At 40.5% G+C, this 18,505-nt stretch overlaps 1 protein-coding gene across 1 annotated transcript in view; it reads right to left on the bottom strand.

The window, feature by feature from the left end:
- The window catches only part of MRPS27 (mitochondrial ribosomal protein S27), a 90,629-nt gene that overhangs the window by 16,667 nt on the left and 55,457 nt on the right, over nt 1-18,505 (bottom strand). Inside the window, 3 exon segments of the mRNA XM_032625154.1 lie at nt 2,706-2,747; nt 2,749-2,777; nt 2,780-2,820. Coding sequence (XP_032481045.1) covers nt 2,706-2,747; nt 2,749-2,777; nt 2,780-2,820 — 112 coding nt within the window.

Raw genomic sequence — 18,505 nt, 5'->3', positions numbered from 1 at the left:
TCCTCCCAGTCCCTGGCATCCATTATTCTACACTGTTTCTATGAGTTCCGCTTTTTTAGATTTCACATATAAGTGAGATCATGACATATTTGTCTTTCTCTGAGTGACTTATTTTACTTAGCATAATGCCCTCAAGGTTTGTCCATGTAGTCTCAAATGGCAGGATCTCCTTTTTTATGGCTAACTATTCCATTGTATGTATATGTTCATATACACACACCCCACATCTTTATCCATTTATCTGTAAACGGACATTTAGGTTGTTTCCATGGCTTGGCTATCGTGAATAGTGCTGCAATGAACATGGGGGTGCAGGTATCTCTTTGAGATAGTCATTTCATCTCCTTTGGATTTATACCCAGAAGTGGGATTGCTGGATCAAATTGTAGTTCTATTTTTAATTTCTCGAGGGACCTTCATACTGTTTCCCATACTGGCTGTACCAATTTACATTCCTGTCGACAATGCACAAGGGATCCCTTTTTGCCACATTCTTGTCAGCATCTGTTATCTCTTGTCTCTTAGACTAGTTTTTAAAGACCCAAGAAGCCTGAAGTTGCCATGGCTCCCATGTGACTTGCACGCACAATCAAGTCTGACTACTAATGGTCTAGGCTGTGGTCATGCGTCTGTTTTAAATCCTTACTTCAGTAGGCTCATCCTCCCCGCCCCCCGTCAACCACCAGAAACACCTGAGGAATTCTTTTTTTCCAATTATACCCATCCCCTTAGAAATTCTGATAACCCTAAACCCCAGTTGCAAATCGCTGCTGAACTGAGTCACTATTACCAGCACGCTGTGCAGAATGCCTCAGATGTGCCAAAATGGAAAAAAGTTTAGAATCCATTGCTTTAAAGGTTGTAGCTCATGAGCAGTGTTTAAATTCATCAAAGCAGTCAACCAAATCTGCAATAATCCCTAAGGCAGGGTAAAAACAAAGTATCTTAGAATGATAAATCATTAAAGCCAGAAGGAACCTTAGAAATCAACTGGTCAGTGATTCTCAACACTGACTGCAAATGAGAATCAGCTTGGGAGCTTTAAAAAGACACCAATGAGGTATGAAAAGGCAGAGCACAGAGGATTTTAAGGGCAGTGAAACTAGTCTGTATGATACTACAATGGTAGATACATGTCATTATATATTGTTTAAACCCATAGAATGTATAACATCAAGAGTGAACCCTAATGTAAACTACGGACTTTGGGTGATTATGTGTCAATATAGGTTCATCAGTTGTAACAAATGGCTCACTCGGGAGGCTGTGCACGTGTGGGGACAGGGAACATGTGGGAAATCTCTGTACCTTCTGCTGAATTTTATTGTGAACCCAAAACTGCTCCAAAAAAATAAAATCTATGTTTTAAAAAAACAATTAAAAAATACCAATGCCTGGGCTCCAGAAAGATTAAATTAAATTAGAATCTTGGGGGTTGAGAAAAGCATCTATAATTTTTAAAAGCTTCTTGTGTGATTCTAACAGGCAGCCAGGGTTGGAAATCACTGATTTAGTACAACTCACTTGACTTAAGAGTTGAAAAAACTAAGACCTAGAAGAATAAAATTACTATTTGCCTGAAGTTATGAGCAATTGGTAGAATTTATGAGGTTAAGCTTGGGTCTTCTGACTCCTTGTCTGGTGTTCTTTCCACTAAAAGACTAGTAAGAGTAGAAAATGAGATAGACATTTTTTGTCTTTCCAGAACTTCTTGTTTTGTTTTCATAGGGAGCTTCTTCTTTGAGTATGATCTGTGTCATTAAAGTCTGAACTGAAGAGCAAGATTTAATCCATTCCTTCCCCTGGGGCCTAATATTAGATTTATCAGTGAACCTGCTTATCTACTTTATTAAATTATAAGCTTTCCAAGGGAAAGGACAGGACATTGCTCCTTTTTTGGGACAATGCCATACCCAATACAACATCTCACACACAAACTATCTGAAATGTATATTAAGTTAAATTAGGCCCAAGTCATGGGAACAAGAACTCCCCAAACCAAAATTAGTATTTCTTTTGAGGTCTGCCATAGAAGGTCCAGGTGACACTACAGAAATAATACATTTCCACAGAAATACTGTTAAAGTCTTGTTAAGGATCAAACTAGGACTGTAGCTTGAGACTCACAATACTAACATTCTAAACTTTTGCTTATTTTGTACTTATTTCATACTATGAAGGTAATGAAGACTCAACCCTTGGGTAGAGTATAACACGCAGAAAGACCCTAATCAGAGGGGCTCTGGGGCTTGAGGGGAGGAGTCAGGGACTTAGGAAGACATGTTTTGAATAACCTAGAAGTCTGTCTTCTTAAAAATGTGTAAGATGGTCTGAATGCTCTGGAGATCACACTCAGCAAAATGGTCACGTCTTTTTCTCTAAACTTCACCAAAGGGAACTAGGCAAAAAATCCAAGACTTAGGGATCAAGAATGAAATGACCACCAACAAAGTTCTTGTGATAAGATTACCTTTTGCTTTTTACCACTCCATTTTTAAATCACTGTGCTTGGAACAGCCACAGCTACCGGAATGTTTATTGTTAATGTGCTGGTTATTTATACCAGCTCCATTCTAAAAAGATTTTCTGAGGGCAAATAAATTTAAAGTTACTTCTTGTACTATTCTCTGCTGTTCTGTAATGGTACAAACACCAAATCACCTAAACTCAGGAGAATAAGCTGCAAATGCCAGGAAACAACTCACCTTATTTACAAGGGTGTATAAGGCCTTGTCTTGTGCACCATAATTTTAGACACTGCCTAATCCAGGTGTGACAGTCCAATCTCTCAGGTACCAGCAGTTGGGGCTGTGTCGAAATCTAAATAAAGCATAAGAAGAGAGAAAACTGGGGTTAACTCTTAAATGTCAATGCAAAATCCCTCTTCCATCAGCAGTCCTGATGTGCAGTCAATGTGATCATAAGTCATAAATACCAACAGTTGATAAAAGCTTGAGGGTAAAACTCATTCACTATAAAGTCTGAAATGGGAAAAGAAGGCAAAATAATAATAAACAAAGAGTATAAAAATTTTGTTCCTTATTTATACCCCCAATTCAATACGTTGTTTTAACGTGAGATTTACAAAAATGATTTCAGAAATATGCTCTACTAACCATGGTGTTACGTAAGTACACATTTCATTAGAAGACATGTGGAAGCTTATACTTTAGAAGTTTAAAATAAAACAGATGAAGCAAAAATGAAAACTAGGATAGCATAACAGTTCTAGAGGAAAATCAGCTTTGAGTTATATTGCTATTTCTTGTGGCACTTAGGAGACATTAGGACACTCTTCAGTGAACTGAAAGAAAACAAAAAGAAAAAAAATTTTTTTTGAGCAAAATTTAGCATTCAGGCCCTCCAGGATCCGTGATCACGCTTTCTAACAGCCCTATTCCAGTGCTTCGGTCTATCTCCTCTTGCTTCCTACTGTTCTCCACATGGTTTTAAAAGGCCTAAGCAGTCCAAGCTGAGGTGTATAATAGCACCAGTATTCCCACAAAAGAATGGAACTTGGAAAGGAATTCAAATGCTGCTCTTGCCTTGAGTTGGCACACACTGGTTGGAGCAGCTTCTCCTTGCTCTTGGGGGTCTGTGCCACAAGGCTGAGTGAGAGGGGAGACCTCTCACTCAGGTGAGAGGTGTGAGTGTGTGAGGCCGCCTCTGTTTATCTGCTTTGATCCGGACGGTTCCTCAAACATCATCTCGTGTCAGCTGAAGTCCCCACTTTGACCATTGAGGAAGCAAGTCAATCCCTGGACCCCACAAAATTCAAACAGTTTTCTTAAAAACAAAAGGCAAGACAAAAACTTAAAGTGAAAGAATTTTGTGCCATATTTGAGAATTGGGGCTAGAGGCTAATACTGGTGTTTTTCAAAGGCTGGTTATTCAATCTGCCACCTGCTATTTCCTGCCATCTGGCATTGGGATAGTTTCCTGCTGAACAGGTTCTCTGCCAAAGTAAAAGCTGAGAAAAAGAGAGCAAGTGAGAAGTAGTACTTAATTTAGGCTATTTATTAGTGATCTGGTGAGAGATTTGACAAAAATAAGATCTGAAGATGTTTTATGGATTTAAAGTCATCTAGCTCTGTCCAGTTTTTGACTGCCTTAGATTTGGCTGGAAAATGTCTCTCTCACTCTTTCTTTACAGAATTAACCCCTTTTGATAAAAGCAGAAGGATAGAAATATGTCAAATTATGTTTAAGATGAGAGTGACCTAGCCAGAGAAAGCCATTGTATAAGTGCCCTAGATAGTAGGTCTAATGAGATCCTCTGCATAGAAATGAAACAAACTATATCTTTTAGTATTTCATGCTTTCCCTCACATTTTAAAGTCACAGTTGAGCAACCTGAGCGTCACTCCTTGTTACTCTGAAAAATCTGAGATTTGAAGTGTAATGGCCAATTAACAGCTAATTTTATTTAAAAAAAAAAAAAAAGTCAAGTGAAATACCAGGTGTACTGCCTAAAGATGGTGATGTTTTCTCGCTAGCCTGTAGGCTCCGTGGCAGTAAGTAGGGCAGTGACTGCCTTGCTCCACACTGGTTCCTCAGTGCCTGACACAATTTGTGGCCCACAATAGGTTTTTGACAAATAAAAAAAGAGCTTTAAAATCAGCACGTATTAAATGCAATAATGTATTGATCATTATGTTAACTTCTATGGTATATTATAGAATTGTAAATTCCCTGTTTGGGGTATTTATAGTCTAATTACAAAAATAAGGTATATAAACCAGTTTAACAATAACATGGGGGCGGGGGGCGTGATAAACACTAAAAATGCAGAGGGCACTACTAGATGCTAGAGGTATTTTTGGTAGTAGTGGCTTTTAGGTTTAGTCTATTTTTCCTTTGAAAACAAACAAACAAAACAAAACAAACAAAAAATGTCAATTATCTCCTTTACCCACGATTATTAAATCTTATCTTCTGCTTTAGGATGTCTCCAATGACCATTAAAGTTATTACTTTTCTTTTTGATGGACTTTAAAATAAGAGCACCATGACCACATCCAACCAAACACCCTTTTCTCTTATTCACAATCAGCAGACCATTTTTTAGGCTTTGAAAAAGAGGAACAAAGATGGATAGGATCTAGTTATAGACCTTCAAAGCACAAATGAAAATTTGTTTAAAGCCATTTGCTAACATTCTGCGGCTAATTTTAACACACGGATGAACAGAAAAGTCTTTTCTTCTCAAATCTTTCCTTATCACCTTTTATTTCTTAGAAGCCTAAAGGGAAAAGTCACTCAAGACTTCACACAACTAATATAATCATCTGCACGGCTGTCCTTTGAAAGATGTGTCAACAGACTCACATGGGTCTTTACTAAGTTCACTCTCTCTCCCATCCTGGAACAGGGCTACTTGGTGTAATCTCTGCTCTGTAAGACCTAATAATCCAGATACACAACCATGACTAGGACATTTTCAACTAAGTGACAATATTAAATCAATTTAGGAATAAGAGGCAAACACACATATATTATGAAATATGTTGCTCAAAGTGCAATTCTTGTATTTCCTAGCCAGGCAACAAATAAACTCCTTTTGAAGCCCTCATTAGCATTAAAAAAAATTAGCACACAACTTATGTGAGTAACTATCTAGAATATAAACCACTCAAAACATTGGAATAGTAGGGTCCAACTTTGGATGTTGAGTTTAAGAATTCTCTGTCAGTGGCTTTTTAAGCAGTTCAGACAGAAAAACTCAGGCCCTTTTCAGAACAGCCAGTGGAAATATGACAGGCAGGTAAGTCTCTGGAATGGGTACTTGCCTGGAACGATTCTGCAAACTGCTGGACCAGCATTCTCCCTTTTAGCCAAGAGAAAAGCAAAGAGACAAGAACACAACTAACACATTGATTTTCCAAATTGCCTGCAAACAGACTGGCTTTTGTTCTTGCCTACTCTGACCACCAGCCCGGCAGATTACAGGCAGCTACTGTAGGAGTCCCCTCTGTGCCCCATGCCATCAGCTGTTTGCTCACCTCGACAGAAGCTTTATTATTGTCCAGGCCAGCAGGCTGCCAAGCTAGGCAAACCGTGTGAGTGTGGAAAAGATAAACAAATGCAACCCAAATAACCCCAACAATGCTTGTGCTCATGAAGGCAGGAGACATTCTGAGCTTCCCGCTTATAAAACAGAAGCAAACTTGACAACAATCCTAAGGACATGAGTGTTTTCTTGGAAGGAAGGAGGGGCACAAGAAGGAGAAAGAGAGAATGAAGTGTGTTCTTAAGCTCCGGCTTTACTAGTTCCCAAAGCTGGTATCCTATGGCTGAAGATAACTCTGTCCATAGTGCAAGACAGAACTTGCCCAGGCAAGTCAAACGGCGGGAACTGAGAAGCTTCCTCTCCTCAAAAATCAGGTTACATTCCAGGCTTTTCAGGGCATTCACCAGCACTACTGTTCATTCAAGACTGATGTCACCAGGAAGGAAGGAGAGCAGAATCACAGGATGCATGACATGGGGAAAAAGTCTTTGATACCTTTGAGATATCTTAGAAGGGAAGAGCAGTTATATAAAGGAAGTCAAGAGTGAAAAGTAAAACACCAGAGACTGACTATGATTGCATAGGAGGTACCTCATTGTGTGTAGAAGTCACATGAGATTTCCTATTTGTGACCAATTTTATCATTGCATTAAAAGAAAAAAAAGCTATACAGCCTTTTTTCCATGGGTTCAACCAAAGGTTATTGTTGAAGGCAAAAGTGGTGATGCTCCTCAGCTATTTCTGTATCACAAATAAAAGCGCTCCTGACTGAGCAGGGCTAATGCACAGATGCCAGAGCCTGGAGCTCAGCGGCTCCACCACTTAGCTGCAGCGCTGGCTCTTCCATATGAATGAGCAAGCTTTCCACAACATTTATCTGATTATGAGAGCCACCATCCTTAAACACACACACGCAGCTTTCCCCTCCTCCCGAGTGAATTCTGTATCCTGTAGCAACAGGCTTTACAGATGGAAACCTCAGCCCCCGAGCTGGGTAGACATGGAGGTGGGTGAGGGGCTGGGGTAGGAGGACTGGAAGAGTGCCAAGAAGAAAACACAGCTGGCTTCAGAGTCTGTAGTGTGGACCGGGAGCCTTATCAATGAAGCAAAGTGGGCACTTATTGAAAGGTTTGAGCGCTTCCCTGAACTAAAACCAAAGAGCAAGAGGGTATCATATGATTATTCAAACCAGAATATGATTCAGTCATGGCTACGCACTTTCTTATTCTACAAGGATAATTACTTTCTTTTGCATCCTGCTGGAAATTCTGCTTTCATCAATTATCAGTTGCCCCCCAACTACCACAAATAAAACCAAGTTCTGATGCAATAATTTTCTAATGACTATTATATCTTTGTCAAGTGTTTGAAAAGGGGGGCTAATATAGGAGTCTAATATAGGAACTGATAATAAAGACATCAGTATTCTAGATTAAAATCACTTTCTTGCTTGAGATCCCAGATTCTTACTTTTATAGGGGAACTTCAGGTCATTTTAACCTTTTTAAAAAATTTTATTTTATTGATTGATTGGCTGCGTTGGGTCTTCGTTGCTGTGCACAGGCTTTCTCTAGTTGTGGTAAGCTGGGGCTACTCTTCATTGGGGTGCGTGGGCTTCTCATTGCGGTGGCTTCTCTTGTTGCCGGAGCACGGGCTCTAGAGCACAGGCTCAATAGTTGCGGCGCATGGGCTTAGTTGCTCCACGGCATGTGGGATCTTCCAGACCAGGGCTAGAACCCATGTCCCCTGCGTTGGCAGGCAGATTCTTAACCACTGCGCCACCAGGGAAGCCCAAGGTAATTTTAACTTTTCAACAAATATGTCCTGTGTGTGCACTAAGTGACACACCAAGAGCAAGAATCCCCTCCTTTAAAAACATTGCCCTCGCAAATGCCCAAGTTTGGGCTTGTACATTTCCACTGAATTCATTATCTACCTCTTAGGCAGATAAAAATGTCTTTTTTTTTTTAATTTTCAAGTTCTAATGTTTTTCCTTTTTTAAAAAACAGGTTTACAAAGATATACAAACAGTAAAATTCACACTTTTCAGTGAATCTGTCTGTGAATTTTGACAAATGCATCCACTTGTGTAACCACCACAGTCAAGCTGTAAGAACAGTTCTATCAACCCTAAAAATTCCTAATGCCTCCTTTAGAATCAATCTCTCCAGGGTTTGCTGCTTAATTTGAGCAAATTTTATACAGATAACCTCCTCGAGATTCTTTCTAAACCTAGAGTTATTAATTTTATAAGAGGAAAAGCAAATAAGGTAATAAAACTATAATTTCAGTTCAATTGTAATTTACATTCTGCCAATTTCCAAAATAGAACTTGAAAAATTAAATCCAGTTACAAGTAGTTTTCTCTGAGTTCTATACACAGCCATGAGACATTTGGTATCCCTGTTTGCCTTCTAATAAGGGTAACAAGTAAGTGGATTTTTTGGTAGAGAATAACACAGGCATAGAATTTTACAAATGTGAAGCGCTAAATAAATGCAGCATAATAACACATTTTAAAGTGAAGATGGAAAACAGAGGGACTTGCTAGATATCAAAGTCAAAGTCTAAATTTGTCATACCCTGGGCTTAAAAATGAGGTCACCAGCATTTCACCTGGTATAATGAAATAACATTTCACATCCAAGAAACTACTCTAGGAGAAATACTCTATTTTCCATATCCATCCATGGACTAGAAAACAAGCAAGGACGAGTAGGACATATATCCCCAAACTATTCTGTCTTCTCTCTGATCTGGCTATTGTTTAGCCAGATCAACATCTCTCAATATAGGGACACGTTTTTCATTCACTAAGAAAATACTTACAAGTAGCTACCCTGTGCCAGATGGTCTGTAGTCTAACCCTGCTGGTCTATCCAGTTTCCTCTAGTTTCAAACAATCTTAAAGATGACATCTCTCCCTTCAGATACAGAAAGAAAAAAACCTATAGACTGACTCTATGCTCTGCTGCTCCTCCCCAGTCAGATGAAGCCAATTGTTCTTTGTCTGAAGCCTACTATTTTTGTCAGCCTCCAAAAGGTGATGCTTGTGGATAACAGGGAAGGATTATTTGTGGGGAGAACTGGAGAAGAAAAAAGTATTTACAGTGATTGCTGAGATGCCCTCCTGGCGATGGTCCTAAAAGCATAAAACGTCTGTCTTTGTAGTCAACAACTGATCTGTCAGTGAAACTGCACCCAGAAGTGCCTGGTGGGGCTTCTCCAGCCACTTGCAAGGTGGATACACAGGTTAGCTTCATGCCTGAGAGATGGTGGAGGGCAAGGTGAGGCTAAAGGAAGAGGGCCTTCAGCTCAGGACACCAGGAAGCTGAGAAAAACTGGATTTTGGAACCAGTCCTATTATAAAAACATGTAGAGTTGTGGGAACTGGCTTGGGTCGCGCAAAAGATAAGGGAAATATTTTTGGTTTTCAGTAGGAAATCTATGAGCCATAAATGAGCCAGTTTTAAAAAGACGCCAACATTTCCTGATGTCTTCTAAAGTTTTGGCTAGGAACTTCAGACATAACTTCTGCAAAATCATAAATAATACGATGACTAAGGCAGGAAAGTCACATATATTAATTAACCAGGGGTAGGCTATATATCTGAAGAGTTCTGAGGAAGGGGGAGGTGTGAAAGAAAAAGGAGGAAGACAAAGGAATAGCATTTCGGATTTCTGGAGTATTCTAGCCTTAGTGAAGTTGTCGGGATTAAGTCTGCCACAAAAGAAATGAGCAGGCAGAGGACTGGCCCAGGGGACGAAGCACACCAGCATAAAAGCACGGAAGAGTTAAGCTGGTGTTGAGCGGATTTATATGTGTTTTTGTGCGTGAGATTATGGATCTCTTTTGGGGTATTTTTGATGGAAGAGAAGCTCAGCACTAATCTGGATTTCTTAAGAATCAGATCTTTTTTTTTTAAATAAAGAAGAAAAGCATCACAGTGTTTTAAACATTTTGATTCTCTAACACATGGAAAAGTTGAAGCTCAAAGGATTCTGTTTACAGCAAAAGGTAAGATTGGATTTACTTCCAGTTATACAACCCAAGTTCATAGCTAGTTTCTATTTCTGTAACTCTACTGACTTCATTATTAAGGCTTTAAGCTCTTAAAAGGCAGGGGACAAGTTTTCTATCTTTTCGTGACCTACAACAGTAGGTGTCTGATGATTTGGCAATAGTGCCTAGGCCTGTTAAGACTGTATAAATACCAACAATGTATGTTGAAACTCATGAGTATTATTTATATTTGAAACGATAATCCACTTCCGGTTTTGAAGTATTATCCTGCCTATAAACAGACAAAGTCAGGAGGAAATGCTACCTTTTTTGTGCAAGGCAGGAGGAGATCAGAGACGGCAGAGAATGTGAAATAATATGTGGTCATTCTGGAAAGCCACTTACTCCTCACTTCTGCCCCCCACTGCCTCCTTCCCATCATACATAAAAGGATACATGGATTCTGCAGTGCAGTGAGTTCAGGGAACAGACAAGCTGATGGGAGAGTGAAACCAAAAACAGGAGAATAGACAATAGAGCACATGGGTTCAACGACCTCCCCTAACAAGTTCTAAATCAAAAATCTTAGACTCCTCTCAAGATTGGAAGAGACTCTGAAAGCCATCTAGGCCAAGTAAATTGGGGATGGGGAAGGAAGAAAAGTTCATATAGAATTAGAGAACCTATAGTTTAGTGCTGTTAGGGGCCTTCAATAACCACTGTTCATTAAACTATTTATTGAAAAGTCACTACTTACCAAGCCCTGTACTGGGTGATGTGAAATCGTCTAGTCTAATTCCTTTACTTTATGGATGAGGAATCTTGGTGTCCAATGAGATGAAATGATTTATCCAAGATAAGCAAGATAACTCCAGGACCTAAACTATAAACTAGACCTGTTTACTCTTACTATTTCACCACTGCCTTTCAATTCTTTTATTTGTAAGACATCTTTAAGAAACATCTCTGCAGTTTGACAAAGATCTCTAACCTACTAAAAACAAAGAAACAAACAAGGAAAAAAAAACTCAGGTGGTGAAACAGTTTTGGAATTGCCCTGAATTAGCCGTTTGACATTGTAGTCACTCGATCCTTGGGGTTTTCAGTTCCTACAACTGTAGAATGAAAAGGTAGGATTATCTAGATCATACACTCAAATGTCTGCAGGGGCCAGTCAGTTAATATAAATGCATGAAGAGGGGGCTTCCCTGGTGGCACAGTGGTTGAGAGTCCGCCTGCTGATGCAGGGGACGCAGGTTCATGCCCCGGTCCGGGAGGATCCCACATGCCACGGAGCGGCTGGGCCTGTGAGCCATGGCTGCTGGGCCTGCGCGTCCGAAACCTGTGCTCCGCAACGGGAGAGGCCACAACAGTGAGAGGCCCGTGTACCGCAAAAAAAAAAAAAAAAAAAAAAAAAGCATGAAGAATCATGTAAGACAATAGGTACAAAGCTACTTGTATTATTACCAAGCAAAGTAGCTGCCTAGTTATACTGTTTTTGAAACCATATTGTATGGGTCAAACAAAATACACTGGAACTCAACTAGACCAGACCCCTGAAACGCCTTCCAGCTCCCATGTTTAATGACTGAAGAATAATAAGCCTAATCCATTCATTAAAACATCATACATTTACACACCTCTGTTAAACTAGAAAAATGGTAGTGATACAAATAAGACAACAGAGACTCAAAGACAAAAGCTACCATTCAGTCCACATCTGATTCTACTCTATTCCACTAGCCTCATTCCCCAGTCAGGTGAATATCATTTCACCCAGCTTGGGCAGTCTACATAGACTATTATGGGGACAGCAGACCTCACAAACTGGCATCTAAAATTTCAAGATGAAATGATACAATCACTAAATTAAATTCAAGGTCCTTAAAAGTAGATTTTAATTGGAGATCAAGTTTTGTAAGATAATAAAAATTTCAGCAACTGATCCCTCCCTAAGTAAAGGATTTTCTACTCAAATGAATACTTCATTGTATTCAATTTATATCTAAGAGTCAGCCAACCAAAGTAACTTTCCTATAAAACACAAATTGTTTCTGTATGTTGCTACTTTCTTTTACTCCTTAAATTATTGCTAAGCAGGCATAAACATCCAAATAGTTCACCACCATAACTTACTTACTTTTGGTATCAAACCCCTGTTAAGTGGCAATTCTTAGAGCAGAGATGGTTGAACCCTTCAAAACTGGGGGAGTGATATGGGAGTGGCCACAGGGATATTAAGAAATTACTTGCCAGTTTCTGGAACCATAAAGGACATAATCATTTTTGTAGCTAAAAGGGAAATAAATTTGAAAACTGACGATTAGATTTGTTAGTCTAACTGGTTTTCTGGAAGCTTTAATTTACCAATTACTAAAACATCCTTATTTATATATGAAGGTAAGAGAATTAAGATGTCTTTTCTTCCCTGTGCTGCCAAATGGTAAAAACCAGACTGCCTACATTTAATAAGCAGCTCCTCTATTTAGCTCAAGCTAGCACCCCCATACTAAAACCAAATTTTTTTTTTTTTTGCGGTATGCGGGCCTCTCACTGTTGTGGCCTCTCCCGTTGCAGAGCACAGGCTCCGGACGCGCAGGCCCAGAGGCCATGGCTCACGGGCCCAGCCGCTCCGCGGCATGTGGGATCCTCCCAAACCGGGGCACGAACCCGTGTCCCCTACATCAGCAGGCGGACTCTCAACCACTGCGCCACCACGGAAGCCCTAAAACCAAACTTTTTAATAGCTGAATATTTGAAATTGTACATCACAATATACTAAGAAAATTCTTAAGAATGACAAATGCAACATGATAACAATCATTTAAGAAAGAATGATTACCAATTTTAACAGGGAGAGCTGATTCCTTAGTAATACTCCAAAAACAAAGGCCTGGGTTCGTCTGTTCTAGCTGGCAAGACTTCCATACAACCACCATGCTACAGCTAAACAAAAGCTGTTAGGCCGGCCCAGAAGGAGGGAATGAACAATTTGAAAAACATCTTTTATTGCTTAAGAAAATTTTTAAAATGTCTGAAAGTGCCAGGAGAGCTGTCTCAGTGTGACTGCAGGCAGCTTTCCAAAGTCCCTCTGCTTTTCTAAGGATGAGTCACAAGGAGAGGAGAGAGCATCTTGGCAAAGATACAGTCTTTCCTCTGGTTCCACGTTCACTCCCCCTTTTATTAAAAAAAAAAAAAGAAAAGCCTTGATGGATAACATTTAAATAGATTCCAGACAGGCTTAACTGAAGAAGTTTGAACACCAGGGAGGCAAAATATCATCGCAGAAGTCTCTATTGTTTGCCATTGTGAGCCACAGACACAGGGAAGCATCTCCTGCATCCTAAAAAGGGCTGCACCCTTTGATCGTGTGTCAGACCGTGGCTATGTTTTGTGGGAGAGGAGAGAGAAACAAGCTATGAAATACCTTTGCTTCCCTAGCTTCCTAAATGTCCATTAGCTCATCTGCTGAACAATTACAGTGAGCTGGAAGGAGTGGGAGCCCGTCCTTTATGAATACACATCAAGTGCAATTTCACCTGGCAGTAGCTGTAGGCTTATCCACGGTACCCGGCTCCTACAATGCATGCAGCCTTCAGTGAACAGGCACAATTTTTCCTTCACTAACTTTAGGCAAAAAGCAAGGGAGCTAGTTAAAAAAAAAAAAAATTTTTTTTATAAACAGAGAACAATTAAGGAAAAGTTGAATGTTAACTAGAGAGAATAGTTCTGCCTACTGTATCTATATGGAATCACTTATTCAACAGAACGGAGCATGTGGTGAGGACAAAGCTGCTCTCTGTGCATGTGATCATTCATCAGCCTACTATGAATCGGGATATTCTGCTGGACACTAAGTGACAAGATAAGCAAATACACTTCTTGCCTTCAATGAGGTTCGATTGGGATTATCAAAAACCAAGTATTTTGTGAGCACCTAAAACAAGCATAGAAGGGTAATTCAGAAGCATTATAATACAATTCCTCATTTATACAACACTGATTATTTCATAACACTCTGGTACTCAATTTTCTAAAAAATCAGCTCTCAGTAGAAAAGTAAATTCAATGTTTCTCTCCTCTTCCCAATTATCTTTTTTGTTTTCTTTGAATATATTTTAAAGACAAAATATTACAGATATAAAGTTGTACCTCCTCCTCTCACTTTCCAGAGGAGGAAAGTTGGTGGCCATCACTCTCAGGCATGTTTTTATACCTTTATTACCTAGGGATGTGTCCTGTGTTGAGTACTTTAGGGTACATATGCCTTTTAACTCAGTATTCAAGGGCCTGATAGAGAACTGAGCCAAACCATAGTAATGTGTGCTTCTCCAGGGGTAGAAGGGTAGGGACAGAAACAATAAAATTTCTGCTACCTGAGAGATGAGGGAGGCTAGGATGCTACTTTTCCTGTGGAAAACTAATCAGCATTGTCACCCTGACAATGAACATCCCTGACTAGGTGATTGCTGCTCTGCATCTGACTGGAGCCCAGCCCTGACTCACTTACTGACTGGTTAAATCGACCTGAGAATCAGTTTTTGTCACCTGTAAAATAAAGGTGATAATGCCTTTATCACTGGGTTACTATGAAAATCAAAGGAGAATTGGGTTAAGTATTTTGACAACTTTTAATCCTTTTTGGAACCAAGCAGAGAAGAAATATGCACACAAACAAGAAATATTATTGTTATGGCCTACTTGATATAGCACTCGATGGCATTCTGTCTGGTACTGCTTACTCGCTGCCTCAAGTGTGTCCTTCCTGAGGCTAAGGCCTGGGGCAGAACTGCTTTTGGTAGTAGAGAAGTAGAGACAAGATCTGGCAGCAGATGGACCTCACTTCTGTGTTATATCCCCAGGAAACCAACTCTAAAACCTCAGGATCCTAATTTGTAGAATGTGGGTAGAAGTTGTTCCCACTTGTGTTGTACACCCCTGGATTGAAATTCAGGCTGGAGAGAGAAGACATGTGGTGTGCTCAGTGCAATGGCTGCAATGGCGCTTTCAGGCAACCTGGACAGGGTGGCTGACGGCAACCACATGCTGAGGGCCGCTGAGTTAAATGTGAGCTCTTAGGACTACTTTTCTCCACAAAGGATGTGACTTGCACGGTGTTGGGCACCCGTGCAGCACACACCTGACTGCCACTAGCCAACAGGGATGGAACAGAAGGGGAAGGCTCGTCTCAGTAAGAAAGCGAAGAGTCCCCTACCCCTCACTCCTCTAGAGGCGGTTTCAAAGGAGGCGCTGGAAGGTGAACCAGAGGAGAGAACAGAGAGGCTTTTCACAATCCCAAAGGCTCAAAGCCAGCAAGTACAGGGTGTGCCAGTCAGTCTCATGACTGGTAGCAGGGTTTTCTGATTTTATTTATCAGAGGAAAGGTCCAGGCTCCCTTCTCCCAAAGAAGGGAGTTGGGAGGTGACCTAACGAGGAGTTAATTTACCCATTAGTGCTCTTGGGCCCTTGGACTGGTTTTCACAAGCTTGGCGATGCAGGGTTACAGCACAGTAGAGTTTATGCTTTGAGTCCTCTGTCCACTGAGTGCCCAGCAGCCTGTGGCTGGAGCCAACAACTAAGGAGTACAGACACCTACTGAAGATACACCAAACCACTCTGAAGAGAGCTGCCAAGTATGCTTATGGCTCAGATCTGTGTGTGGGGTAGAATCTCAGAGGAAGGAAAGAGTATCTACATAGGACATACCACCCATCTAAGCCTAGCAAATAAGGAAAAGAGCAACAAGGCAACCCATTTGCCACTAAACAAACCACTGCCCAACCTGCAATCTTTGCCCACTCCCACCCCTAAGCAGCCAAGAACCCTCTTTTCCATCACTTTTCTACCATCGGGCACCCAAGAAAGAATGTAAGGCTGAAAGCTCCCATTCCTGCCCCCAACCCAATGGTGCCATCAGCCCCTTCAGACAACTTGGACAAGGCAGCTGACGACAGCCACATGACAGTAAAGGGCCACCGAGTTAATGGGCTATCTACGAAAAACACAATAGTTTTTCTCACGTTGAAAAGAAAAAGTGTGGATACATATAACTAACCACTATTGACTTGTGTCTGTGTTAAGATAGGCTCCAAAGAGGAGAGAAAGACAGGGTAAGCTGTTGCTATAGTGACCACAGAATTTGATCATTTCTAGGATTTTCCCATAATCCCATGCAACCTTAGGAAAGTCTAATTTATTAGCAATACCTGAAGTATTTGGTTGGCCAAAAAGTGCCTTCAGTTTTTAAGTAATAATTAAAAACACATTTTTCATTTTCACCAAGAACTTTATTTAACAACCATATTCACCCTTTTGTTCCGCTACCTTCTGCCATTTTTTCAGGCAACTTCATAATTCCATCTTCCCAAAACTTTTTAAGAACAGATGCCTTTCACAGTCTTCCAGGGAACTGAAATTTTTTCCATTAAGAGAATTTTGTAAAGACCAAAATAAATGGAAATTCGAAGGTGCAATGTCTGGTGAATACCGCGGATCAATCAGACCTTCCCAGCCAAGCTGTAACAGTTTCTGCCTGGTCATCAAAGAAACATGTGGTCTTGTATCCAGATGGAAGATTATGCATTTTCTGTTCACTATGCGTTTTCTGTTTTCTGTTTCTGTAGACGCTTTTTGTTGAGTGCTGCTTTCAGTTGGTCTAATTGGGAGCAGTACTTGTTGGAATTAATTGTTTGGTTTTCCAGAAGGAGCTCATAATAGAGGACTCCCTTCCAATCCCACCATATACACATCACCACCTTCTTTGAAGACCGCCAGCCTTTGGTGTGATTGGTGGTGGTTCATGTCACTTGCCCCACCATCTCTTCCATTCCACATTATTGTACAGCATCCACTTTTCATCGCCCGTCACAATTTGTTTTAAAACTGACATGTTTTCATTATGTTTAAGTACAGAATTGCATGCAGAAATATGGTCAAGAAGGTTTTTTTCCACTTAACTTATGTGGAAACTGAACATCAAAGCGATTCACATAACCAAGCTGGTGCAAATGATTTTCGGCGCTTGATTTGTTTATTTTGAGCATGTTGGCTATCTTCTGAGTGGTATAACGTTGATTGTTCTCAATTAATGTCTCGATTTGTTTTTGTTTTTGTTTTGCGATACGCGGGCCTCTCACTGTTGTGGCCTCTCCTGTTGCGGAGCACAGGCTCCGGACGCACAGGCTCAGCGGCCATGGCTCACGGGCCCAGCCGCTCCACGGCATGTGGGATCTTCCCGGACCGGGGCACGAACCCGCATCCCCTGCATCGGCAGGCAGACTCTCAACCACTGCGCCACCAGGGAAGCCCTAATGTCTCGATTTGATCGCTATCGACTCCAACTGGTCCACCCACCCACGGAGCATCATCCAGCGAGGGATCTCCAGCACGGAACTTCACAAACCACTTTTGACGTGTTTGATCAGTCACAGCACCTTCTCCAAACACTGCACAAATCTTTGTGTTTCAGTTGCATTTTTACCTTTCTTGAAATAATAAAGCATAATGGGCTGACAACGTTGCTTTTTTCCTTCCATCTTCAATAGTAAAATGGCTACACAAAAATTCACCAATTTTGATGTCTTTTTTAAAATGCACACTGATATGACAGCTGTCACATACAATCTAACAAAATTGTTTCGAATGAAGTTAAAGACAACTAAGTGCTCCTAGAGCCGTCTTACAGAAAAAAAAAAGAATGAACCCTTTGGCCAACCCAATATATTTCTAGAAATGAATGCTTATAAAAGAGTACAACATATTGTAAAGCACTTGCTTGTTTTGAGTATTTAGATCTTTCTTTAAAAAAAAAAAATCAAACTGAGGGAAAGCTTCCTCTTCCTGGATCAGTTTGTGCAAAATCTTTATTACTGAGATTAATGATGAGAAGATGATAATGAATAACAGTATTATTAATTAAAAAGTACTGAACACTTATCATGTACTAGGCATTATCCTAAGTACTTTATATACACTTTTTCCTTTTTACAGAGTAGGAAATTGGAACTGCAGAGGATAAATATCTCGTCTAAGAGCTTGTAATGAATCCAACACAGGTGGTTTCCCCCATAGTGTTTGAAACAGATTGCTGGTTGTTGTTAAGCATGAGACATAGTTAGCTTGCATTTAGACAGCCTTCTTTATAAAAAATGTGTGACTCTGAGCACTAAACTTGAATTCAGCGTGGCAGGAATGTAGAAATGAAAACAACAGGTTCTTATCTTCCATCTCATGCTTTTGCGAGGGTAGCCTGGCAGCATTATTTTGTTGGGGGGCTCCCAAGGAATGCATAGGTCTTTTCTCTTGCATTGGTCTGTTTGCTCAGAGAGGACTCCCCCAGTCTCCTCCCTGAGAGGCATAATAAGGCTTGGATCCTCAGGTCCAGAGCCTTTCTGCCTCAACTCTCCAGAAAGAAAACTACCAGTTTTCTGCTAGGGTTGGAGAGAAACAATCTGGGCATTTCATTACTTCTTATGAAAACCTCTAATTAATCT

The sequence above is a fragment of the Phocoena sinus genome, chromosome 3 (assembly GCF_008692025.1).
Source record: "Phocoena sinus isolate mPhoSin1 chromosome 3, mPhoSin1.pri, whole genome shotgun sequence".
Lineage (NCBI taxonomy): Eukaryota > Metazoa > Chordata > Mammalia > Artiodactyla > Phocoenidae > Phocoena > Phocoena sinus.
Note: the sequence above shows the minus strand (reverse complement) of the source record. Positions and strands in the feature narration are given on the sequence as shown.